At 39.7% G+C, this 25,623-nt stretch overlaps 1 protein-coding gene across 11 annotated transcripts in view; it reads left to right on the top strand.

The window, feature by feature from the left end:
• Positions 1–25,623, top strand: part of LOC129469890 (HEAT repeat-containing protein 6-like) — a 78,644-nt gene that overhangs the window by 4,202 nt on the left and 48,819 nt on the right. For 10 of the 11 annotated variants that reach the window (XM_063628670.1, XM_063628671.1, XM_063628669.1 and 7 more), the window contains 14 exons: positions 1,265–1,405; positions 1,895–2,010; positions 2,841–2,955; positions 4,360–4,461; positions 5,321–5,458; positions 7,422–7,720; positions 8,461–8,638; positions 14,771–14,977; positions 15,353–15,452; positions 17,452–17,807; positions 18,627–18,749; positions 19,359–19,445; positions 24,116–24,250; positions 25,388–25,510. In XM_063628670.1, coding sequence (XP_063484740.1) covers positions 1,265–1,405; positions 1,895–2,010; positions 2,841–2,955; positions 4,360–4,461; positions 5,321–5,458; positions 7,422–7,720; positions 8,461–8,638; positions 14,771–14,977; positions 15,353–15,452; positions 17,452–17,807; positions 18,627–18,749; positions 19,359–19,445; positions 24,116–24,250; positions 25,388–25,510 — 2,220 coding nt within the window. The remainder of the gene's footprint in view (positions 1–1,264; positions 1,406–1,894; positions 2,011–2,840; positions 2,956–4,359; positions 4,462–5,320; positions 5,459–7,421; positions 7,721–8,460; positions 8,639–14,770; positions 14,978–15,352; positions 15,453–17,451; positions 17,808–18,626; positions 18,750–19,358; positions 19,446–24,115; positions 24,251–25,387; positions 25,511–25,623) is intronic. The other variant, XM_063628678.1, reaches the window with a different exon arrangement.

The following is a 25,623-nucleotide window of genomic DNA, read 5'->3' as shown; positions in this document are numbered from 1 at the left end:
GCGAGACTCCGTCTCAAAAAAAAAAAAAGAGTAAGGAAATGTGTCCCATAAACTCTCTAGTAGACTCCCCAGTATCTTGCTGGAGAGACTTAGGTCATATAAATACCTCTCTAAAACAGTCTTTAAGCAGGAGAATGGCTCCAGCTAGTAGTTTCAACCTTCACTACACATTAGAATCACTTGGAGGAGGGCGTAAGCTCCCTCGATGCTTACAATGTACAGCCACAATTAGCCTACATCAGGGTTTCTCAACCTCAACACTATTGATATTTTGGCTCAGATCATTGTTTTAGGGGCTGTCTTGCACATTGTGGAATGTTCAGCAGCATCCTTGGCCTCTACCCACTAGACACCAGTAGCACCTCTCCAATTGTGACAGTCAAAAATGTATACAGGCATTGCCAAATGTTCCTTGGGGGTTAAGGTTGCCCCAGGTTGCCCCACTCTCTTAAACTAATTAGCGTTTACCCTTAGGTCTCACGTGGGAGAGGTGGACATTCAAATTATATTAGTACTCTGCCAGCAGGGAAGGAAGAAATGGATGCTAGTAGGTAACCAACAGTGTCTGCTGCATGGAGTAAGGCTGTTTTCAATTTAGAATCTTTGAAACTAACATGGGGTAGCTTATGTATGTTTACCATTCTGAGGTGTATCATCTTTGTAACACTGGCAATTGGAGATGTTCCTGATCACCAGTGGCACCTATAACCCTTTACCAGCTTTCCAGCACTTGGTGACGGTTTGTCTCAATTGTCCATGAATTCAAGACCAGACTTTGATTATTAGCCTGGTCTGTCCCAACAACATTATCAGCTCCTTGACAGCAGGGATATGCCCTCTCTTCGTGGTGTATTCCTCATGTCATGTTAGAGATGCAGTAAGTATTTAGTAGTTACATTGGTTCACTGTGTATTCGTTGAGTGTTTATTATTTATAAGGCAGTTTAATTAAATTTCAGTGCATTGAAATACTCATATCTGTGTATTCACAGCTGCCAATGTCTGGTTAGTTCAAGGAAAAGTTACAAGGACTTTATCAAGTTCTACTTTACTAAAGAGGGAGAAGTGAGCAAGACCTTGGGGTGGGGAGAAGGCCCCTACGTTGATCAAACTTTCAGGCCCTTTAGAGGTGATCCTTTTGACACATAAACGACAGACACACACTCTGTGTTTTATACAGCTTGATTCAGGTGAGCATCCATGTCCATAAAAGCATAACATTTTTTAAAAGTTAGATCAGAATGTATCTTTTCCTGTCCTGTTAGGTAATTGTTGATGAACAGCACTTGGATTTCCTGTTGGCATATACTATTTCAGCTATTCATCAGTGTAGTTCCTGGACACACATGGAAATTCTTCAAGCCCTGGCAGCTCTGGTGTACTGCAATGGCTCAAAATGTCAAAAGGTAGTTTAAAGTGCTTTATCCTTCCTTTGAAAGGCCAGGAGCACAGGCTCTGGTGCCAAACACTGTGTTCAGGTTTCTATCTTGCCACTAATCTCTAGCAATTCTTATGTAACTACTCTGGGCCTTGTTTCCTCATGTATAAAATAGTTACTCTGAGGATGAAGTGAGACAATACTTGTCAAGTTCATGGCCCTCGGTAAATAGTAACCGTTATTCTTAATATTATCATTACCCATCAGCCATGCGGCCACACTAAAGAGCATCAGCAGCTACCTAGGCTGGGAGTAATGATCGTTATTGATGCTTTTTGGCATATCTTTGCATATCCATCTGAGACATTTATTAACAGCTAGTCTTTTGGTGCTTAACGGCCATTTGGTTAAAAAAAAAAGAGAAAGAAAAAGAAAGAAAGAAGGAAGAAATCTGTCTAAAACGTAATATTTTCCTAGAAGCTTTTCTTTGACCTACATTGACTGTTATTTTTCTTAGTACCTCCCAGAGCTGCTAGGCAAGACCGGACTCTTAATGAAGTTGAGTGACTTGGCTCAGTCGGATCCTGAAGTCAGGAGAGCTGCAGTATATTGTATGGCAAAGTTATGTCTCAGGTATGTGGCTCCAGTCAAGTTTCTCAATGGTAATAAGATAGTGCCTCTATTGGGCCCTTTGTAGGTAGTTCCCTCTGCCTGAAGCCAGAGCCAACTTAGACAAATAACTAACTTTGCATTTCCCATGTACTTTACTAGTAAAATCATCTTATGTTGTTTGTTAATTTTAATATTACTTGTAAAGAAGGAAAAAATAGACTAGGACCATATTCCTAAAATGTGGTAATAGTGACTTAATGTGCAGTATGTCAAAATTTTGTTTTCTATTGGTATAAATTCTAAGCATATTAAGTTTTTAGAAGGATATATTCATGCAAATTTTAAGTGCTGGTGAGATGTATCTGTAAAGGGCAATTTCTTTTCTTTGAAGAAGATGGAAACAGCTCCAGCTGCTCACCCTCGATTCTCACAGTAGGCAGTAGACAATGAGCAGCACAAATGTGAACTCATCTCTGCATAGCACAGTGCTGTCCAGTGAGTGGGAAGGCAGGTACAGGTGTGTGATTCTAGCTTGACAGGACCTGTCTGGATTATTTCCCTCCTAGGACTGAACAGCAGAACTAAAACAAGATTTTTCTTTCTCCATACTCTTTCTGCCACAAACTTCTGTAACCTTTCTGTATGGAAACCACCCTTTATATTCATTCTAGCCCTGTGCCTGTCCCCCAGCAGTGGCTAATTAACCAAAATAATAATTTTCTATAGCATAGTTGCACTCAAGGGTATATTCCAACTGTAATAGTCTATATTACTGCTATTTTTAATTAGTCTTTTGCAAGCCTCATTTTAAAGGAGACTGAGTTTGAGTTGTTTTCTCTGTATGCGTTTAGTATGCCAGGACAGCCGTATTTGGAGGAGCCCTGCCAAAATGTCTGTTTCCAAGCTTTCCTGACTATTTTACAATCTCCAAAATCATCTGATATGGATGATGTCACATTTTGCATGGTAAGTGGATTATCATTGATCTAGTGAATGTTGCGGATGTGTCTAGAAGCAGATTGGAAGAGTGTTACTAACGAGTTTAATTTGCACTATTAGCTTTGTCTAGAGAAATACACATATATGAAATGTTTGTAATCTAAAAAGACTAAAATCATACCATTTCGGTTTTAATTACAGGAAGCTTTTTATTTGTTATACTTTGCAATTCTAAGTTTTTAGAGGAAACTATTCTTTTTCCTTCTGAGTATAAAAGCAATAGTCGCAGGCTAGTGACTGTCTTTAAGATGAAAGTGAAGAGAGATTTCACCAAATATATCTGCAATATTTTATTTCTTTTTAAAAATTATGTTGCAAATAACAGTTTGTTAACATCTTTTAAATTTAGAGTAACATATTTCGAATGTTATATATCTAAGATAAAGTTCCTTCTAGTCTCCTGCTCAGATGTAGCCACTGAAGACAATTTGTGCTATGCGCCCTCAGATTTTTTTTTCTATATGTAAACGAGCATATTTACAACTTTAAATGGGATCATATTTAAATGCTGTTTTGTAACTTTCTTGTTTTGTTAAAACTTAGTATCTCTGGGACATTTGTTCAGTTCCTGTTAATATACCTCATAGTTTCTAACTGCTATGGCTGGAAGACCTTGGACAAATTAGTTAACTTCTTGGAGCCTCCATGTTCCTCCCTGAAAAGGGACTGATACAACCACATTGTGGGGTTCTTATGAGAAGTATATGAAATAAAGCATTCAGAGGGCCTGCTGTTATTGTTGCTGAGTTTTACATTTAGCAGAGGGTTAGTTTCCTTTATAATCATTATCATAATCATCAAAATTGAAGTTTTTAAAATTTTCCCACTATTTCAAACAAGGCTACAGTTCACATCATCCCAATGTAGGAAGTGTTTCTTAAGGAGAGAGTTCTAGAAATGAGATTACTGAGTCAAGAAATCAATCTTGGTCAGAATTGCCCTCCAGAAACCAAGGTCTTATAATTTATCATCTGTTCCCACATACATCCCCTTGCTTTTAAGAGGGCTGGGTTTGCCATATTACAGAGCTTTCCCAATTCTGATCCGTGCTATCTTTTTTTATCCCTTGTCACATTTTTCTTGCTAAACATCTTCTCTCTTTTTTCTTCCTCACCATTTGTACATAGTGGTTTATAAACATGTACAATAAGACCACTTCATTATTCTTTTCTTCTAGAAAAGAATTCATGGTAGTTTATCAGGTCTCCTAGGATCTTCATCTCTGCTTTGTGGGTGTATGTGTGTGTCTATAAAGTTTTTTTTCATCATCTAGAGACTGTCTCTCTTCCATCCTAAGTGGTGCTAGTAAGTTGATTCCTGGACAACCAGATTTTATTCTGCCTTCTAACTGGGTCTCCCTTTTCCCCATAGTTATTGCAAAATGCATTAAAAGGTATACAGTCACTTCTAAATGGTGGAAGAATGAAACTAACACAGACCGATGAACTTGGAGCACTTTTAGCTGTGCTAAAGGTAAGGCAAGTCTTCATATGATCATTGTCTTTCCTGTTTCAACCCATGGTACAAGCACCACTTTACATCCTTATTCTAAGGCTGACTTTGAGGTATTAAAAGTTCTTACATATATTTTGAGAGAGTAGACAAAACTGTTTATATTCAAAGACACTTAATATTAAGAACAGAAAATAATAAATCTCCGTTTAATAAATGCATCAAAATTTTAAAATTATTTATGAATCCTAGGAAGGGAATAGGTAGGGTGGTATGATCTGTAGAAGATTTAATTATAAACTATGTTGTAACTGTTTGTACAAGAAGAGCCAGTGCTTCTCCTTGGCTTTCTCCTCCAAGTAGTAGGCAGGCCAACCAAGACATGTGTCAATGGGCAGCTTCCGAGCGTGCCAGTCAGTTGGAAAGTCAGGCCAGCATCTCCGGGGACCCAGCTTCTTCAGCCAGCAAAGTAAGAAGTAACTCTTTCCTTGTGGCATTATCTTGCTCCCACATCAAATAGAGAGATAGTTATAGGTGGAGATAGGTAAATAAAAATGACCAAGTGGTTTAAAAAATTATAGACATAAAGTAATTGGATAAATTTTATAAATAAATAAGGAAACTAAAACCAGACCTGATTTGATCTGACCAAACCAAATCCAGCTGGAGGCCAGATAAACTTCAGCTCTTCTTTAAGCCCTATGCCTTCAAGGTATCTATTTTGTGTCTCATTTATGTTTCTTTAGTAGGCTTTTGAACATTAATCTGTGAGTGTTCTGATCCAGACATGGTAAATAGTTCTGTTTTATGATTAATGGTTTATGATTAATGGTTTTTTTGGTTTTGTGTGTATGTGTGTGTCCTTATTCATCATTATTAGAAATTCATGTTTCACGGACTCCCTGGACTAAACATAGAGATGCCCACGGTGTTATACCCAACTCCGCTTCCTCAGTATGATGGGCGAACACCTATCAAACCACAGCAATCAGAATCCAGTGCTTCTCGACCAACTTTGGTACATTTATGTGTATTTAGATTTAAGTTGTGGCTTATTTTTAATAGATTGTTGTGTGTGTTTTCTATGATTTGCATCACTACTACCCTAAAAGCCTACCTTGAATTTTATTTCAGTTTAGGGTTGTTAGCATAGTAAATTTAAACTCATCTGATGCTCAAAGTACCAATTAAAGCATCTTATACTTCCTAGAGGTGTAGTCAGTGTAATAGCTATAAAAATGAGCATTCACTTTATACCCCAAACCAAGCATTCTCATCCCCATGATGCTCAAGACCAGGAGTCAACACACGTTCTCTAAACTTTCTCTACTAGGCTAGTAAATACTTCAGGTCTCTGTCATAACTACCAACTCTATTGTGACAGTGCAAAAGCAGCCATAGACACTATGTAAGTGAATGGGCATGACTGTGTTTCACTAAAATTTTATTTACAGAAGCAGGCTGTATGCTGGGCTGGATTTGGCTTTTGGGCCATAATTTGCCAACCCCAATCTAGACCGTTAGAAGCCCACCTACCAGTCAGCGCACCATCTCCGCACCTTACATTCACCTGATTTCCCAGCCTTTCCAGATAGCTGCCATCTCCCTCGTGCTTCGGTTAGAGAACCTGGAGCATACAGATGTATGGCCAAGGATTCACTTCCAGAAATATCATACCTGATCAAAAGGCTTCTTATTAGAAATTATTTCACTCATTCACTCACTCAGCGTTTACCCAACATCTGCTGTGTTCCAGACGCTGTGCTAAGCACTAAGTATATAGACTCTGGCTGCTTTTAGGAGTTTGAGGGAGAAGGCAAAGATGCATAAATAAACAACTACAATACAATATTATTGTTTCTCTCATTAGAATATTCACAGAGTACTCTGGGAACACGTTGGGGGCATTCAGTCTAAATGGAAGAAGAAGAGGAGGCTTTTTAAAGGTGTGGTAGCTAAACAGAGATTTCAGAGTGAGTAGCAGTACAGACAAGGAGGAATGAGTGTTTCATGCAGATAAAACAAAAGGTGCATAGACGTAGATAATGAGAGTATACATTGCCCATTTGTTAACTAGTAGGACTAGAGTTTCAGTGCGGGGAGAGAGAGTGGAGCCATTGTGTAGCAGAGGCTGAATGAGAAGATTCTTGTACAGGAGGCTGAGGAGTTGGGCTTTTTATCTCATAGGCAATAGAGATTGATTAAAGAATCTTATATAGGGGAATGATGTGATCAGATTTGCGTCAGAAAAATCACTGTGGTAGCAAATAAAAGAGTATGGGTCTGAGGGCCACAATAAGTAGTCCAAGATAGAAATAATGGGAACTTCCTTCCTCAAGGCCACAGACTTTGAGAACGTGGAGGAAGACACAGATTCCAGATATACTTGGATATCAGAAAGAAAATAACAGGGAGAAAGAAAGAAACTGGCTTCTACTTAGTATCTACTTCTACAGACACCCAAAGCCCTGAAATGAGCATTGTATGTAATGGACTACCGTCTCTTCTGTGCAGGCATGTGGAGTGGTACTAGCTATGTATCTTACTCGGAGAACTGATAAAATAGATACTCAAGTCATTTTCTATAGGCTTTAATGCTCTTGAGAAATTCCAGTTGACAAGGCTGAATACTTTCACAACACCTGTGCAAGGTAGGAGGTATTAGCCGCGTACTTACAGATAAGCAAGGTCAATCTCAAGAGAGGCTAAATGATTTGCCCCAAGGCACAGAGGTACAATTTAAACCCAGGCCACGTGTTTTACTGTGTCTCGTGTATTTCATTCTTTCTTTCTTATAGTAGACAGTAAGCACTTAGCATCGTGCCTGATGCTTAGGGTATTAAAGAAGTTCCACTTTTTTCTTTTCTTTAAACTACATGTTAGGGACATATTTAGTCACTTTAAAATGAAGAAGTAATGATTCAGTGAAAAGCCATTCTGAAGTAGCTATTACATATGTCTTCATTTGCTCCTAAAATCAGAATAAAAAGAAAAAGTCCAGAGTAAAACCAAAGAAAATCCAGCAAGGAGAGGAGGAGGAAAAGGAATCCAGTGGTGAAATAGAGGCAGCCCCAGTCACTGGCACAGGCAGAGTGAACCTGCATGAAGGGAACACTTGGTGTCCCTCCTCCCTGGGTGTCCAGAGTTTGCCTTTAGATGGAAGTGGAGCTGCAGGAAAAGATGGAGTCTCCTCACCCTTCAGTTCTTCCAGTTGGAAAAGGGTCAGCAGTAGTGAGTCAGACTATTCTGATGCTGAAGGAGGCATGCAGAGTAAAATGAGGTAGTAGTATTTTGTTACATTTTTATACCTTGTATTCTAATTGCATGTAAGTTTATAACTTTTCTGAAAAAGCTGACTGCTGCATGTGATTTAACTGGAAGAGCCTGATTTCTGGGGGGCATGGTGTTATTCAGAACATGACTTGCTCTCTTGATCTGCCATTGCACATGTCATTCCTCTTCTTAGAATATTCTTTTTTGCCTTTTCGTCTTGCTAACCACTACTCATCTTTGATACAGGCTCAGAAATCATATTCCCCGGGAAGCCTTTTCTGCCTTAGTGTTTTTCGTAATATATGATAGTTATCTCCTTAACTGTCCCTCGCTGCCTAGCTTGTCAAGGCTGGGGCTTTGTTTATGTCTAGCAGCCTCAGCATGATGCCTGGCACATACATAGGTCATTCAGTAGATATTCGTTGAATGGATGGATGGATACTCGGCAGTATTTCGTGTCTAACACTAGTTTCCTGATATCAAAATGTTGCCCTCTTGTTCTCCAGTTGTGTCTTTTAATTGTCATCCTTAATAACTTGTTACAGAAACAAATTGTCTTAACATGTGTTGATTGTAGTTTGAAAGAAAAATTTTTAATAACATTGACATCTTTAGGGATTATTTAGAATGTGTAATTTTTGAATGTATCATTTGAATTGGTGGAAATAAATACCATTTCATGTTTGCATTTGAAAAAAAAAAAACGATTTTTTAAATGTTTTTTCTTTTTTCTCTTGGGTATGAAAGGTCTTACCAAGCTAAAGTTCGCCAAGGAGCCTTAGTTTGTTTTCTTTCAACTATAAAATCGATAGAAAAAAAGGTTCTTTATGGCTACTGGTCAGCCTTTATTCCTGATACACCTGAACTTGGCAGCCCACAGTCAGTGTCCTTGATGACCCTTACATTGAAAGACCCTTCTCCAAAGGTAAGAGGGTTTAAACTCTAAGCTTTATAATAGGAAGAAAAAATTTACAGATCCTTATTGTTTTCTCTGCCTTATCCTGTCTGACCTGAATATAGCTCTTAGTAACACTGACCCAAGTTCCGACTTGAGAACCACTGGACAGACAGGAAAATAGGAAATGGGATTAATGTGAATAATACATTGAGGCTGATCATGTAGGATTGCTTCCTGCCCCAGGGCTTGCTCGAAGCCTGAGCACACTGAATTCTAACTTTGGTGTCTCCCTTGAACTGCGCTGAAGCAGCGGTGCTTCTCTTCCTTTTATGAAAATGTTGACTGCTGTGGTATTTATAATAAGAAAACATCAGAAATGGCTTAAACAACTCAGTAGAATATCATGGTACATAATGGCTATGAAGGATGCATAAGGCTTAGAAAAATGCTCAAAATATTCCGTAAAAACACAGGATGTAGAATTATATATACAGTAGGATCTCAAACATGTTTTTTTCCTTGTAACTTTTCCAGTTTTCAAATCATGTGTAATAAATATTTACATATTTTAATGAGAAAAACTTATTTTTAAAAAAGAAGAAAAAAATGATTGTCAGACGTGGATACCTATAGCAAGATATCTCATGGCTGATCAAATATTTGCCTCTGCTTGAATATGTTAATTCCTCTCTAGAATTTAGCCACTTAACCAAGTAAGGAAAATAGCCTGCCGTTTACAATAATGAACATTAAAAAGTCATGCTGAATGGCATCTGGGTGTCCTCAGGTAACCAACTACCCACAAAGAGAGAAGTTTTAATTAGGCCAACAGCATATTGTTCCTTTTCTATTTTTAAGATTATTCCTTAAGGGGTCAGGGGTGGTAACCCACAATATGTTGGAATTCCGTATGAGTCATCTCCTTGAGTAACTTACTATATAAGAAAATTTCTGGATGACCCATCAGAAGCTTTTACAAGGTAAAGAAAAATAAGTTAGCCTCAATTTTACACACACACACACACACACACACACACACACACACACACACGACTTGTAGGGTATTTCAAATACTCCTTATCCTAGGAAATTAACTGGCAGAAATTTTACAAATTAACTAAATCAATAGTGAATGGGAACCTGGGAGAAAAATGGAAAATGAGTGGTGGCAAAGAAATCAGTAATGAAGCCATTAGAGTAATTGAAATAAAAGCTACTAAAAATATTGAAAATATGTATTTGAAGACCCTTCATCTAGGGGAGCTGCCAGCAGTGGCCAAGGAGATGGTGCCGTGGAGCAAGAAGCAGCCCAGCGTCATCACCTGTATCACAGCTGCCCAGCCAAGGGGATGCGGGGCATGGGGGTTTAGAACATGAATACAAAAAGGTTATGAGGTCATAGCTGATGAAAATGAATTGGAATAATTTTCATGATGTTCATATCTTCATATTTTTTAAAATGTTTACATTTCACTTAAACTGCCATGAGAAATTTCACATATTGCAAAGTGGTCTTATCCATCTCCTTGATTTAGGTAACTTTTAGACTTGTTCTTGCTGTTTAACTTTGGTGAATGCAAGAGATGTGCTGAGGAAAAAAGATACAGAACTTCCTTCTGGAGATACTGTAGATCCAGTACAAAAAGCCACAAGAAAATCCTAGAGAAATTAAAAAAAAAAGTCATCCTACTTAAAGAGGATTTTAAAAGATGAAAAACATTAAATTAGTTCAGTGTAATGGCAAGTGAAATGATTGTACGTAAGAGATTCTTTTAATCAAGTGTTAGCTTGGAAGGGTTTAAATAAGTGTGGTGATTAATTGTTTACAACAAAGCTTGGAGCATACCTCTGCAGTCTGTCCATAGTATAATTAACTGTGCACCAAGACATATGCTAGAAGAAAGTGTTGTGGTAGGTGATGTCATAGGACAGGCTTTTTTGTTGTTGTTGTTTTTCTTCGAGATGGAGTTTTGCTCTTGTTGCCCAAGCTGGAGTGCAATGGTGAGATCTCAGCTCACCACAGCCTCCACCTCCTGGGTTCAAGCGATTCTGTCTCAGCCTCCCGAGGAGCTGGGACTACAAGCATGCACCACCATGCCCGGCTAATTTTGTATTTCTAGTAAAGATGGGATTTCTCCATGTTGGTCAGGCTGGTCTGGAATTCCTGACCTCAGGTGATGTGCCTGCCTCGGCCTCCCAAAGTGCTGGGATTATAGGCGTGAGCCACCGTGCCCGGCCCAGTGGGACAGGCTTTTAAAATAAAGACTTCTAGAAAGTTATGTGCATTAAAATTAAAAATAACAGATGATGTAATTAGAATGGAACAGCTTTCTGGGTTGACCAGGTTAAAAGAGCTGCCATGACTCCAGGCTAAGTGGTCATCTGAGGTGCTCCTTGTGCATATAGAGTTAGATGGCTGGAGTTCCTCTTAGCCAGGATTCAATAAGACAGCTGTAGTTTATCTCGTCATTGAAGTGCTTAGTGGTTAGTTTTGAGTTTATGGCAGGTCTGATATGACCCATGGCATACTCAGCTGGAAGCACAATTTTAACTGGTATACTAAGAAATTTTCTAAAGACAAATGGACAGAAGGAAAGGTGATTAGACTCTTCCAGTCGGAATGCCAACAATAAACAGAGGCTACTTTTAGAAAATTGAAACACAATATGCTAGAATCGTTAATCGGGGAGAAGAAAACTTAGAAATGTCCATTAGGATTTGGCAGGGCTGTGGTACTTGGAAAATGATCACGTTTCCATGTTGGAGCACATCTTATATGCTTCCAAAAGGGACAGAGCAAATTATCAATAAAAATAACAAGACTAATTTAAGAATTTCTTTTATATGGTTTCCTTAGGTGTTATAAAGGCATATTATGGAGAATATCATCAAGACCTGTCTTAAGAAACAAACTACAGGGCAAACCTTTGTCTTAGTACCTTGAGAATTATCCTGATTTACAAATTTCATGATGATGACTTATTGCTCTTTTAGATAACTATAAAAAGTGAAAACAAATCGAAATCTAGATAATAGATGGTATAACTAGAAAAGAGAATGAAAAGGTTGGAATTGTTAACTGTTATGGAATGGTAGATTATCTCATGGCCAGCCAAGAACAGGCAATCTTTGCTTAGTGTATTAGCAAAGAACAGGCAGTCTTTAATTAGTGTGCCTGTGTTCACGCTTCTGATAAAGACATACCCGAGACTGGGAAGAAAAAGAGGTTTAATTGGACTTACAGCTCCACATGGCTGGGGAGGCTTCAGAATCATGGCAGGAGGCAAAAGGCACTTCTTTACATGGCGGCAGCAAGAGAAAATGAGGAAGAAGCAAAAGCGGAAACCCCTGATAAACCCATCAGATCTCGTGAGACTATCGAGAATAGCAGGGTAAAGACCAGCCCCCATGATTCAGTTACCTCCCACAAGTCCCTCCTGCAACACGTGAGAATTCTGGGAGATACAATTCAAGTTGAGATTTGGGTGGGGACACAGCCAAACCATATCACTTAGGTACCTCCTGATCCACAGTCCCTGGCACAATGTTGAAATGCCTTTACGTAAAAGACAACTGACTTTGGAAGTGAGATCCAATAAAATAACATGTGAACAGTCATGTGTCCTGCATGGAAACTTCAGTGTACCCACTCCCAGCAGGGACTTCTTTGTCACCCTTCCAGAAATATTCTGAGACCACACATAAAGAGGAAAAAAAATTAGGATTGACTAGGCTACCTCAGCAAACATTTCTGCTACATTCTTAAGTAGCAAAAAAGGAAAAGTACTTTTCTGTTTTATTAGCTTTAGACAAACCTTCATGTCCAAGGAGATGAAACTATACACTAGTAAAACCGAGCACACTGACTTTTGTAAGACTGAAAAGCCTTTCATTCATCATTTTAAATATTCAGACAATAAAAACAAAATGAGCTCTCTAGAGAGCTACACCTGTTATGATTTGCTTGCATGTTAGTAATTTCTGCTGAAAGTGCTGATTAGAACTGGTAAACAAGATGTTAAATATCGATATAAGAACAAATGAAGCAAAACTTGTACCAGATTCAGTATCTTAAGTAACAATTATAACAACAAAGATATGTTAAACAGAGTTTAAAGGAAATTAACTCAGAACTGTGAGAAGTACAATTTGATATAGTATCAAATTTCTATATAGATTTTATAACTTAGTGGAAAAAATAACCAATTTCAATGACATTTGTTTTCATCTGTGATAGTCATGATTTTCCCCCTAAGATGCCAAAACTGTGCTAAAATTTTTGACTTTTGGAACATTAGTTCATTTCTTCCCCTTTGATTTTTAATTTCATTCAGTTTGTGAACTGTTGGAATTGTGATTTTTAGTTGCCTTCTAAAGAAATGAAGGTTTAGCATAAGATCTACCTTGTTGAGTTCGGACCAGCCTCTAGTAGGGATTGGTCAACTGTGGCCTGTAGGGCAAATCTGGCCCACCACCTGTTTTTGTATGGCCTGTGAGCTAAGAATGGTTTTTACACTTTTAAATGGTTTTAAAATAAAACAATATCTAATGATATATGAAAATTATATGGAATTCAGATTTCATTGTCCGTAAATCAAGTCTTTTTGGAACACAACCACATTTATTCCTTTATGTGTCTATGCTACAATCACAGAGTTGGGTGGTTGTGACAGAAACTGGCCTGCAAAGTCTAAAATATAAAATGTTTACTGCTGGCTCTTTACAGAAAAGTTTGCCAGTCCCTGATCTAAGTCCTTTTTGGATCAGCTGTCTTGTGTTCATGCTCTCGCTCTCTCGTTTTTTCACACATATACACACGGTTTCCTAATACATTGTCGGTTTCCTAATACATTGTCAGTTTCCCACCTTAGGGGATTACGCTTAATTCTGAAGTCTGATGCTACTGTACTTCAAATTTCTCTTCGGAGCAATAAGTCTAGATTTCTTCAGTTCCACTCCATAAAAGGCCTGCCTAGTGATTTATTACCTGGTTGTTTGGAGATAATATAATTGAAGGCTTTTGGGAAAACCTTTTTTGCTCCAAACTCGGATATGCTTCATATTGAGTAACTATTTAGGTTAGATTCTAGAATTGTAATGTTGATTCCCTGCTTTTAAATTTTGTGACTGAAAATGTTAATTGTCGTTTTTGGATGAGCTGGCCAAAGAGAGTACAATATTATTCCGTATTAATAGTCCTATGTTATTACCTATATCCCATTTTTGTAAAGTTGGGCTTTCTTTTCCTTTCTGATTTTTAATACTGCAAAATCGTCCGAGTACCAATTGAAAGTAATCTTTTAACCTTACAAAGAAAATCTGGGTGCCAATGACACCTTTCCTGACAAATACAGCAGTCATGCCAAAGATGTACTTTTTGTCCTTTCCATTCATAAGATTGTACTTAATGGGATTCCTTTTTTGAATTGTCAAATACTGTCACTGCAGGCAGTGTTATTTCCTGTACCTAAGACTGTTTCTAAAAGTTGGATCACTAATGATGTCTGCCAAGTTGTATGTACACAAAGTTCCTAAAGTCCTATTGAAGTTAACATTGAACACACGTACTTCAGAGTGGAATATGAGGCATAATGTTCTCAGGAACTTTGATAGGAAACAGACTCTAGGCACGTACATTTTTTCTACCCCATGGGCTGTATAGCTTTAACTTTTCAATCGGCATTCTGCTTGAATAAACCAGGCCTCTAATCCTTATTCTCATGCTTAGGATTTCAGATTTTTGTGTTACGGTGTAGCTTAGATTTATTTCTTACTGTAAAAAACCTAACAGCAATGTGTTTCTAGATTTTTTTTTAGCCAGGTGTGGTGGCACACACCTGTAGTCCTAACTACTTGGGAGGCTGACGTGGGAGGATTGCTTGAGCCCGGGACTTTGAGGCTGCAGTGAGTTATGATTGCACCACTGCACTGCAGCCTAGGTGACAGAGCGAGACTGTGTCTCTAAAATAAAAATAAAATATTTTTTTTTAAGTCTGGGATGCAAGTGGCCTAGTTTTTAGGAACTAACAGATAATCCCATTGCCTTTATTCTTCCAATTAAAATGATTGTAAATACTTTGAACATTAAATATGTGTAGGAAGAAGGGAATCTGACTCCTAATTTTCAGCTAATCAATGTGAATCATCCTGAAATTTCAGACACGTGCCTGTGCTCTGCAAGTTTTATCTGCCATCTTGGAAGGCTCAAAGCAGTTTCTTTCTGTTGCTGAGGATACCAGTGACCACAGAAGGGCTTTTACCCCCTTCTCCGTAATGATCGCTTCCAGCATTAGAGAGTTGCACAGATGTCTTTTGTTAGCTTTGGTGGCGGAGTCATCCTCACAGACCCTTACTCAGATAATTAAGGTAATGTACCAACTGTGGGTTCCCGAGGGGGCTTCTCTGTTTTAATTTTGTATACTGTTTTACGTAGCCCAAAAGTAACTTGACTTAAGAATATAACTAAGTAATAGTTTTATTAAAAATACCCTATTTGGAAGTCTGTACCTACTTGTCTGATCTTACCTATAATCTCTGTATGTCCTAATAAATGATTTGCTAAAAATACTTCTTTATCTTTAGTTGTACAAATGAGAATACAAGTGTTATTTTTTTTTTTAAGAAAAAAGACTAATTTTTAGTTGTGTGAAAACTTTTCTTTTTTCATTAAATGCTGCAAAATTTGTTTCTATGCTGTGGCTTAATCAAGCCTTTTGATGAGCGACTTTTTGTGTTTTACAGTGCCTTGCAAATTTAGTATCAAATGCACCTTATAATCGTCTAAAACTCAGCCTGCTGACCAAAGTCTGGAACCAGATAAAGCCTTATATTCGCCACAAAGGTTTGCAGTGGCTTAAAACTGATGGCTTCTTTATATCAGTCAGATGCAGACTATTAGTAAAAATATATAGATGTAGATATATGTATATATTCAAAGCATTTTTACAACTCTTAAGAGATCTCTGCCTCTTCTCAACTTTTCAGGGGTATAAGCTGTTGCAAGAATTGACCCCTCAAGTCCCAGTGGAAGTGAGCTAGAGAATTAATTGTAAAGTTTGCTGCTTAATGCTCAGGGCAGTGACCTGGAATATCCCTTTAGAATTAAGATTGAGCCAGGTGCAAGCAGCCCCCCTCAGGGGTATGGTAGTTTATATCCCTTACGCATAGGTAGAGGATGGATGGATGGTTAGATAGACAGACAGACGGACAGATAGATATTATCTACTTTTTGGAAAGAAAAACTGGAATACAAAATTTAACTTCTTTAATGTTATTTCCTATGAAGTTCAGATAAAATCCCAGAACTTCAAATCTTTACTAACTGCAGTCTTATTTCCTCCCACACATAATGTATGTGTGCTATAAACACTTGCCTTTTGTAGATTTGCTTTTCTTTTGTTTGCAAACTTTCAGATCAGACCACATTCTGATGAGTTCAGTTTTTCAGGCAGAATTGTAACAAGGAAGGAATAGTGGATGTTTTCTGTGACATAGTGGGAAGATCATGGGACCTGAAGTCAATCCAAGGGTCTGGAGCCCACTCCGATTTTTGCCATCTCATGGCCATGGCCCTCTCTGAACCCTAATTTCTTCCTAACAGCAAAAATTATAACTACATCATAAGATTTTTGTGAGGCTCAAATGCGATAATGAGGTGTAACTAAGTCCAGTTCACTACTTACACTAATGTGTGAAAAAGGGACCCAGAAAGGTAAGTCTTACCCTAAGGTTTCCCATCACAGTCATGGCAGAAATAAGATGAAAACAACCCCTGCTTATTCCACTGTACCAACTTCTCATTATCTGCATCTTCAGCCGAGGAGAGTGCACCATGTCTCAAAGGTTCCTTTCAAGTATCTGACTTTATCCTCAAGTAACTTTTTTTCATTAAAATGTTCAAGCCCTGAAATTCTTAGGTATGAGCCTAACAAAATATGTACAAGATCTATACGAAGAAAACTGTGAAACTGATGAAATAAATCAAAGAACTAAATGAATGGACAGAGATTCCATGTTCATGGATAGGAAGGCTCAATATTGTAAAGATGTTACTTCTTCTCAACTTGATCTATAGATTCAGTACAGTCTCAATCAAAGTTCCAGCAGGTTATTTTGCAGATATCAATGAACTGATTCTGAAATGTATATGGATATGCAAAAGACCCAGAATAGCCAACACAACATTGATAGAAGGACTGACATTCCCTGACTTCAAAATCTACTATAGAACTACAGTAATTAAGACAATGTGATATTGGCCAAGGAAGAGACAAACAGATCAATGAAACAGAATAGAGAGCCCAGAAATAGACCCACATAAATATAGTCAACTGATCTACAACAAAGGGGCAGATACTTTTCAACAATTGGTGCTGGAACAGCTGGACATCACATGCAAAAAAAAAAAATGAGTCTGGACACAGACCTTTTAGCTTTTTAAAAATATTTCTTTTTAAAATCCGGGGTTCATTCAAGGTACATGCATTGCATTTAGTTATCATGTCACTGTAGTCTTTTTAAATCTAGAGTCCCCCCACCCATCTTTTTTATATCAAACTGACTCAGGAAAGAATCTAACCCAATTGTCTTATAGAATGTGGACTCTAAACTGTCACCAAAGATAACAAAATAAATCACATTCTCAATTTGTCAGATTGTTTCTTTATGGTGTTAACTTATTCTCCTGTCCCATGTATTTCCAAACTGGAAGTGAGGTCTAGAAGTTTGATTAGATTCAGATTACACAAGGAACTACTAATTCTTAATTGCCTGCAGGGATAACTACCATCTTTATGGTAGCTGTTCCCATGGTGATAAGTTCTTACTGCTTCCTTTGACAGATGTTAATGTTCGTGTGTCAAGTCTCACACTCTTGGGAGCTATAGTGTCCACCCACGCACCTTTACCTGAAGTCCAGCTGCTTCTGCAACAGCCATGTTCTTCTGGACTCAGTAATAGCAATTCAGCAACCCCTCACCTCAGCCCTCCTGATTGGTGGAAGAAAGCCCCTACAGGACCCTCTCTGGAAGAAACATCAGTTAGCTCACCTAGGGGATCTTCAGAGCCCTGCTGGCTCATTCGACTCTGCATTTCCATTGTCGTACTGCCCAAGGAGGATTCCTGTTCAGGTAGCGATGCTGGCTCTGCAGCAGGAGGCAACTACGAACCATCCCCCATGCGACTGGAGGCCTTACAGGTAGGAGATTTCATTTCCTCATCTCTGAAATGGAAGTAACCATTCCTCCTTCAGAGTGACCGTGAGGAGCTGAGGAGCGAGCAGGTAAAACCAAGCCATGTGTCAATTGTGTTCGTGGGAGTTGTATTTTAGGTATGGGTGGTGTATTGTTTTTGTTGTTGTTTTGTTTTGGGGAGGTGTTCCTTGGTTGTGAAATAGCAGATTCATTCCTTTTTGTTCTTTGATTGCAAATTATTTTAGTCACTTCAGGTATTATATGACAGGTGGATGTAATAGATTGTAGAATAATTCTGAGTGAAATTGTACAGTTAATTTTTGATTTTTGCAACTTAAATGTTTAATTCTCTATAAGCTTCTCCTTGGTCTTGTACCTGCTTAGAGTAACAAAATAATTGTTCTTTCAAAGGAAGAAAACAATCCTAGATAAAAGAGTTTACTTTTTCTATACAAATGTGATCTGAGACTGGGCCTGGTCCTGGGGTCTGCTGCTAATTAACTGGGCAACATGAAACATGTCCTTTAATCTTGTCAGGCGTAGTTTCTTTAGCTGTAAAATTCAATTAATACCTACTTTAAAGAACAGTTCCAAGACTTAAATGAGATTATGTTAATGAAAAGCAATCATATACTAAAGCACCATAAAACTATGATACAGTTTATTGATGTTAGTCACGAAATAAAGATTATGGTTCTTAATTTCATTCAATAGATTTCAGCCCCTGTTAAATATAAGTGATTTCTGAAATATTATAACACTTTTCTGGATATTGCAGCCTTGCACTCAGGTCTTAGAGGGTTAATTCCATGCTGTCTTTGCAGGTATTGAGTCTTCTGGCAAGGGGCTACTTTTCAATGACTCAAGCCTACTTGATGGAGCTTGGAGAGGTGATTTGCAAGTGCGTGGGGGAAGCAGATCCATCCATTCAGCTTCATGGAGCAAAGGTAATTTTCATCAAAACCACAATGCTTTTTCCTTCTCTTCACTTTATATCCTTCCTTTTCTTCACTTTATATTCTTCTGCCACATGTCCTTCAATTCTGAGATTTCTTAAAGCGATTTCAGATAAGGAAGACATACATTCTTCTGTTTTCGGCTCTTACATGTAAACCCCACGAATTGATTCGGTAACAAATTAATAAGATATAGCTGTTGATTTCGGTCCTTGAAAGAATGCCTCTGTTAAGAGTGACTGAAAAAAGAAAGAAAATTAGTTGCAAATTATGTTTCCCCTTGATTTGAGGTGATCTCCGAACTCAAGTGAAGGTGTTACTAAAGTGAAGCTGTTACTAAAGTGAAGGTGTTACTAAAGTGAAGATGTTACTCAAGTGAAAGTGTTACTCAAGTGAAAGTGTTACTCAAGTGAAGGTGTTACTAAAGTGAAGCTGTTACTAAAGTGAAGGTGTTACTAAAGTGAAGATGTTACTCAAGTGAAAGTGTTACTCAAGTGAAAGTGTTACTCAAGTGAAGGTGTTACTAAAGTGAAGGTGTTACTAAAGTGAAGCTGTTCGTTCGTTCTCATGCTCCACTTTGGTAATTCTTTTTCTTGGCAGCTTCTGGAAGAACTGGGCACAGGCTTAATACAGCAACATAAACCGGACTCCACTGCAGCACCTGATCAGAGAGTGCCAGTCCTCTTGGTAAATAAATGTCAATTCATAGTTTTCTTTTATTAGTGCTTCAGTTGCAGTTTTATTTTGAAGCTCAGTGATAAACGGGGTAGATGATATGGTTTCTTCCAGTGTCAAAAATTATGTTTTATAATCCAGGAAAACATGAAACTAGTATAAATAGGTTTTATTTTACATTTCAGTTTATTTGCAATTTAGTATGTGGTAGGCTTATGTATAACATATAACCAGCAATAGTAAAACTAATATTTCTTTTGCACAAAACCTAGTCTGGTTACTCAGCCTGCCTAAGACACAAAGAGCCAGGGATTTTGTCTCCAAAGCCATGGGATCAAATTTAGGGAACATGATTGTATTAGTCCATTTTATGTTGCTATAAAGGAATACCCGAGGCTGGGCAATTTATAAAGAAAAGAGGTTTATCTGGCTCACAGTTCTGCAGGCTGTACAAAAACCATGGTGCCACCATCTACCTCTGATGAAGCCTCAGGAAGCTTTAAATCCTAGTGGAAGGCAAAGGGGGAGCAGACATGTCATATGGCAAGACAGTAAGCAAGAGGGAGATGCCAGGCTCTTTTAAACAACCAGCTCTTGTGTGAGCTCATAGAGTGAGAGCGCACTCGTTACCACAAGGACAGCACCAAGCCATTCAAGAGGGATCCGCCCCCATGACCCAGACACTTCCTATTAGGCCCACTTCCAGTGTTCGAGGTCACATTTCAGCATGATGTTTGGAGGAGGCACACATCCAAACCATGTCATTCTGTCCCTGGCCCCCACAAATCTCGTGTTCCTCTCATTGCAAAATGCAGTCGTCTCTTCCCAGTAGTTCCCCAGAGTCTTAACTCTTTCCAGCATCACTCAAAAGTCCAAAATCTCAGCTGCGACTCAAGGCAAGTTCCTTCCACCTATGAGCCTGTAAGATCAAAAACAAGTTACTGATTTTTGAGATACAATGGTGCTACAGGCATTGGGTAAACAGTCCCATTCCAACAGGGAGAAATCAGCCAAAAGAAAGGGGCAACAAGCCCCACACAAATCCAAAACCCAGGACAGACATTAAACCTTAAAGCTCCAAAATAGTCCTTGACTCCATGTCCCGCATCCAGTGCACACCGGTGCAAGGGATGGGCCTCCAAGACTCCTGGCAGCCTTGCCCTTGTGGCTTTGCTGGGTGTAGGCCGTGTCCCATTCCCAGAGTTCCACTAGGCAGTGCTCAGTGGAGACTGTGTGTTGGGGCTCCAACCCCACATCTCTCTTTGGCACTGTCCTAGTAGAGGCTCTCAGTAGGGGCTCTGTCCCTGTGGCAGGCTTCTGCGTGGGCACCCAGGCTTAGGGAATCCTCTGAAATCTAGGTGGAAGCTCCCAAGCCTTCTTCACATTTGCATTCTGTGCATCTGCAGGTTTAACACCACATGGAAACCGCTAAGGCTTACAGCTTATACCCACTAAGCAGAAAACCAAGCAGTATCTGGGGCCCTTTGAGCCAAGGCTGGGGATGCTGGGAGCAGTGTCCCAAGGCTGTGCAGGGCAGTGGGGCCCTGGGCCTGGCCCCCAAAACCACTTTCCTCCTAGGCCTCTGGGTGTGTGATGGGAGGGGTTGCCTCAGAGATTTCTAGAATGCCCTCCAGGCTGTTTTCCCATAGTCTTGGCTATTAGCACTTGGTTCCCTTTGAGTCATGCTAATCTGTCTAGCAAGTAGTTGCTCTGAGCTTGGATTCCTTCTTTAGTACAGGGCCAGGGTGCAAATTTTCCACATTTTTATGCTCTGCTAACCTTTTAATGATAAGTTCCAACTTTAAGTCATTCCTTTGCTCCTACATCCGACTATAGGTTGTGAGAAGCTGCCACATCACCTGTTGAATGATGCTTAGAATTTCTTTCACCAGATACCCTAAGTCATTACTCTTAAGTTCAACCTTATGCAAATCCCTGGGACATGTGCATAATGCAGCCAAGTTGTTTGCTAAGGTGTAACAAAGGTGACCTTTCCTCCAGTTCTCCAAGCTTTTTAATTTCTATCTGAGACCTCCTCAGCCTGGCTTTCACTCTCCATATTTCTATCAGCATTTTGGTCACGACCATTTAATCAGTCTCTAAGACGTTCCAAACTTTCCTTTGTCTTCCTATCTTTGGAGCCTTCCAGACTCTTTCAACCTCTGCCCAGTACCAAGTTCCAAAGCTGCTTCTACGTTTTTAGGTATCTTTATAACAACATCCCATTCCTTGGCACCAATTTTCTGTATTAGTCTCTTTTCTGCTGCTGTAAAGAAATACCTCAGGCTGGACAATTTATTTTTCAAAGAGGTTTGTCTGGCTCACAGTTCTGCAGGCTATACAAGAAGCATAGTGCCAGCATCTACTTCTGGTGAGGCCTCCAGAAGCTTCCAGTCATGGTGGAAGGCGAAGAGGGAGTAGGCGTGTCACATGGCGAGAGAGGAAGGAAGAGAGAGGTGCCAGGCTCTTTTAAGCAATTAGCGTTCGTGTGAATAACAGAGTAAGAACTCACTTATTACCACAAGGATAGCACCAAGCCATTCAGTAGGGATCTGCGTGCATCACCCAAAAACCTTCCTCTAGGCCCACCTCCAACATTGGAGGTCACATGTCAACATGAGATTTGGAGGGGACACACATCGGAACCATATCAGCCACTTAATGGATACGTGGTTATAGGCATGGTTTCCTAGTTGTAAAAAGGAATAATAAACCATAACCCTTCAGTCACAAGGCTGTTGAAAAATCGAATGACATGTAAAGATGCTAACACATAGGAGGTAATTCCGTTACCCGTGTCCCCCCTGCCCCCACCAGCCCCACCACAATTCTATTAAATTCCTGTGTTTTCAGGTTGTTTCTGCTACCCCCACACTGTACCAGTTCCAAAGATGGATGAAGGGCATGTGACCACACCAAGAAAGGCTTCTACTTAGTGCTAAAAGCAAAATCAGCTCAGTGTTGGTGGTCTTTGCTCCCTCTGCCCTTCACATGCTGCCTATTCTTTTCCCTTCACAATTTCTGTCATCCTTGCAGTGAATTAAAGATTCTAACCCTAGTCCCTGCCTTAGACTGCCACTAAAGCTTTCATATAACATGTGCAGGGAAGTGAGTTGAGCTTTGTTATCAGACAGAACTCAGTTTGAATTCAAACTTCTCCCTTTGCTAGACAAATGACTTTGGGCAAGCTTCTTAACTGTTCACACTCAGGTATTGTTCGTCTGTGAAAAAAAAAAAGACATGTTTTCTATATTGCTTGTCTATTAGTGAGTAACAAATTAAACATTTAGCAGCTTAAAGCAATGTACATTTATTTTCTCACAGTTTCTGTGAGTCAGGAATTAGGAGTGGCTTGGCTGAGTGATTCTGGCTTAGTTCTTCCATGAGGTTGGGATCAAGATGCCCCCAGGGTTGCAGTCAACTGATGGGTTGAAAGACCTGATGGGGTTGGAGGATCCTCTTCCAGGGTGGCTCACCCATAGACCTAGCAAATTAGTGTTGGCTGCTGGCAGAAGGCCTCAACACATTTTCTCCCCGTGAGGACGTCTCCAGAGGGCCGCTTGAGTATCCTCTTGACATGGCAGCCAGCTTCCTTCATAGCAAGTGATCCAAGGGAAAGAAAGCAAGACAGAGCTGTGGTGCTTTTTACGACCTAGCGTTGGAGGTTTTGTGCTGTCATTTCCACGACATCCTATTGGTTACACAGGTCAGCCTGTTCAGTACGGGAGGGACTACACAAGGGTGTAAATATTAGTAGGTGAGTGTAATCGTGTGCCATCCTGGAGACTGGCAACCACTTTTTGTCCACATTCTTCTGGAGTGGGGCAGGGAGGGCCCAGACTGGGTTTCCAGGAGCTGAAGTAGGAGAAAGACAGAACTGGTGCGTGAAATACACAGCAAAACCCAGGACTAGGTCCATGGGGCAGAAACAAAACATACCAAAACCACAGAGGTTCACAAATGAATATGAAATCACAGGATATGTATAAAGCATGGAAAAGAAACTGTTGACATGGCTACTTTAGAGGCTGTGAAATGAGGTAGTTCTTCAAAGTGCTGAAAACAGAACCTACTGCCCAATTTAAGAGTGTCCACTGTGTACCAGGCCCTGCGCTAGAAACCTTACACAGAGTATTACATTTTATTATCACACAGACTCTGCAAAGTAGTTGAAAAAGCCCTAGCCGAGTGTCAACTGATCTGGATTCTGGTTCACCCCTGCTGCTGATTAGCAAGTTGTATTGTCTCTTTGTGCCTCAGTTTCCTTGTGTGAAAAAGTAGGGATAATGCTACAGACCCCATTTATTTGTGCCAAAGAATAAAATGCGTTGATACATGTAAAATACTTAAAGCAGTGCCTGGCATGGCATGAGCTCTCTGAAGAACATTAGCTGCCGCTGCTGTTGCTGTTACTGTCGTCACCATCTTCAGCCTCCTCTTAGTTATTATCACTGTTGCTGCATAACTTTATCAGACCACAGTCTCCTAATCAATAGGAGTTGAATGAGAGGCTTAAACCAAAGTCCTTTCATCACTGTGGAAGAAGAACCAATGAAAACATTTACAGAAAGCTGCTACTTTAAGGGAAAATGTTTCACTAAGGCCATTTCTGGTAGGCTTAGCTCAGAGTTGGTTCCCCTATCATGTCTTGGGCTGCAGCTTTTCCTTTGCCTCCGTTCCAGATGGTGATGTTCTGGACTATGATGCTGAACGGTCCTTTACCCAGAGCCCTGCAGAATTCGGAGCACCCAACTCTCCAGACGAGCGCCTGTGATGCCCTGTCTTCCATCTTGCCAGAGGCCTTCAGCAATCTGCCGGTAATGTGAGGGTGTTTTCTCACCCTGAAATCATGGCTGGAGCACCAGAGCTAGAAATTGATGCTTTTGCATTTTGAACCAATATTCAGCATCATCTCTGATGAAAAGGTGCTAATTCTACTTGAGTTGGGGATGAGGGCACTGGGGAACAGCAAATAGGAAAACTTGAAGCCTTAATATATCAGGAGAGCTGTTTCCCCCTATGCGTTAGAATGTAGGTGGTAGAGGCAAGGGTAGCAGAAACTTGGAAGGCAGAGAGATTTCAGGAAGATTTCATATCCAAAGTTTAAAAGGCCTGAGTTAAAGCCCAGCTCTTCGACTTGCTAGCTCTTTGACTCTTAACCTCTCTAAAACTTGGTATTATCATCAATAAGATGGCAGTCATGTGAAAAATAACAAGTATGGGAAAATACTTATATTTATTGTCCAACACATATGGTATTTGTCTTAGTCTGTTTGGGCTATTATAATCAAATACCATAAATTAAGTGTCTTCTAAACAACAGAAATGTATTTCTCAGAGTTCTGGAGGCTGGAATTAAGATCAAGTCACTGACAGACACAGACTTGGTGCCTTGGGAGGGTTCGCTCTCTGGCTCACAGATGGCACCATGTGAACTGTGTCCTCAAGTGGTGGAAGGGGCAGGCAGCTTTCTGGGGCCTCAATCATAAGGGCACTAATCTCTTTCATGAGGGCTCTGTTCCCAAGACCTAATCTCCTCCCCAAAGCCCCACCTCCCATCACCCTGGGAGTGAAGATTTCAACATAGGAATTTGGGGGAGCATAAGCATTCACAATACTGCTATTGAGAATAGTAGTATTCAGCCTGCTTTTTTTCTTTAGTCCTCAGTGACATTTGCATCCATTCTTATTTACATAAATGAGCTTCTATAAAGATGGCAACTTTAATAAAGGTTAAATGTGATGAGATGCTGTGTGTGTCTTGCACGAAGTGGGTGCTCAGATAATCATGGAATCTGAATTGAACCTGCTCTTTACCAGAGTAGCCTCAAGGTCGCAATGGTGTTCAACTCCTGAATATGGTCTCAGACACAGATATTTCACATCTTTTATGGAAGCCTTTGGCTCCTAGTTATTTCATTCTCATTTTTCCCTTGTCGACCTTCTCATTGCAGAATGATAGGCAGATCCTGTGCATCACAGTGCTGCTCGGGCTGAATGACAGCAAGAATCGCTTAGTGAAAGCTGCAACTTCATGGGCCCTGGGAGTCTATGTGCTTTTTCCCTGTCTCAGACAGGTCAGAGTGAGCCTATTTAGCTCTTCTGTGTCCCTTTTGTAGTCCATGACACCCCTATTTTGTGGATATAGAGCTCCTGCATTGGATGGTAAAGGAAACTAAATTGCTTTGTA

This window comes from Symphalangus syndactylus, chromosome 20, assembly GCF_028878055.3.
Source record: "Symphalangus syndactylus isolate Jambi chromosome 20, NHGRI_mSymSyn1-v2.1_pri, whole genome shotgun sequence".
In the NCBI taxonomy this organism is placed as follows: Eukaryota; Metazoa; Chordata; class Mammalia; order Primates; family Hylobatidae; genus Symphalangus; species Symphalangus syndactylus.
The sequence above is the reverse complement of the archived record's forward strand: the minus strand, read 5'-3'. Positions and strand labels throughout refer to the sequence as shown.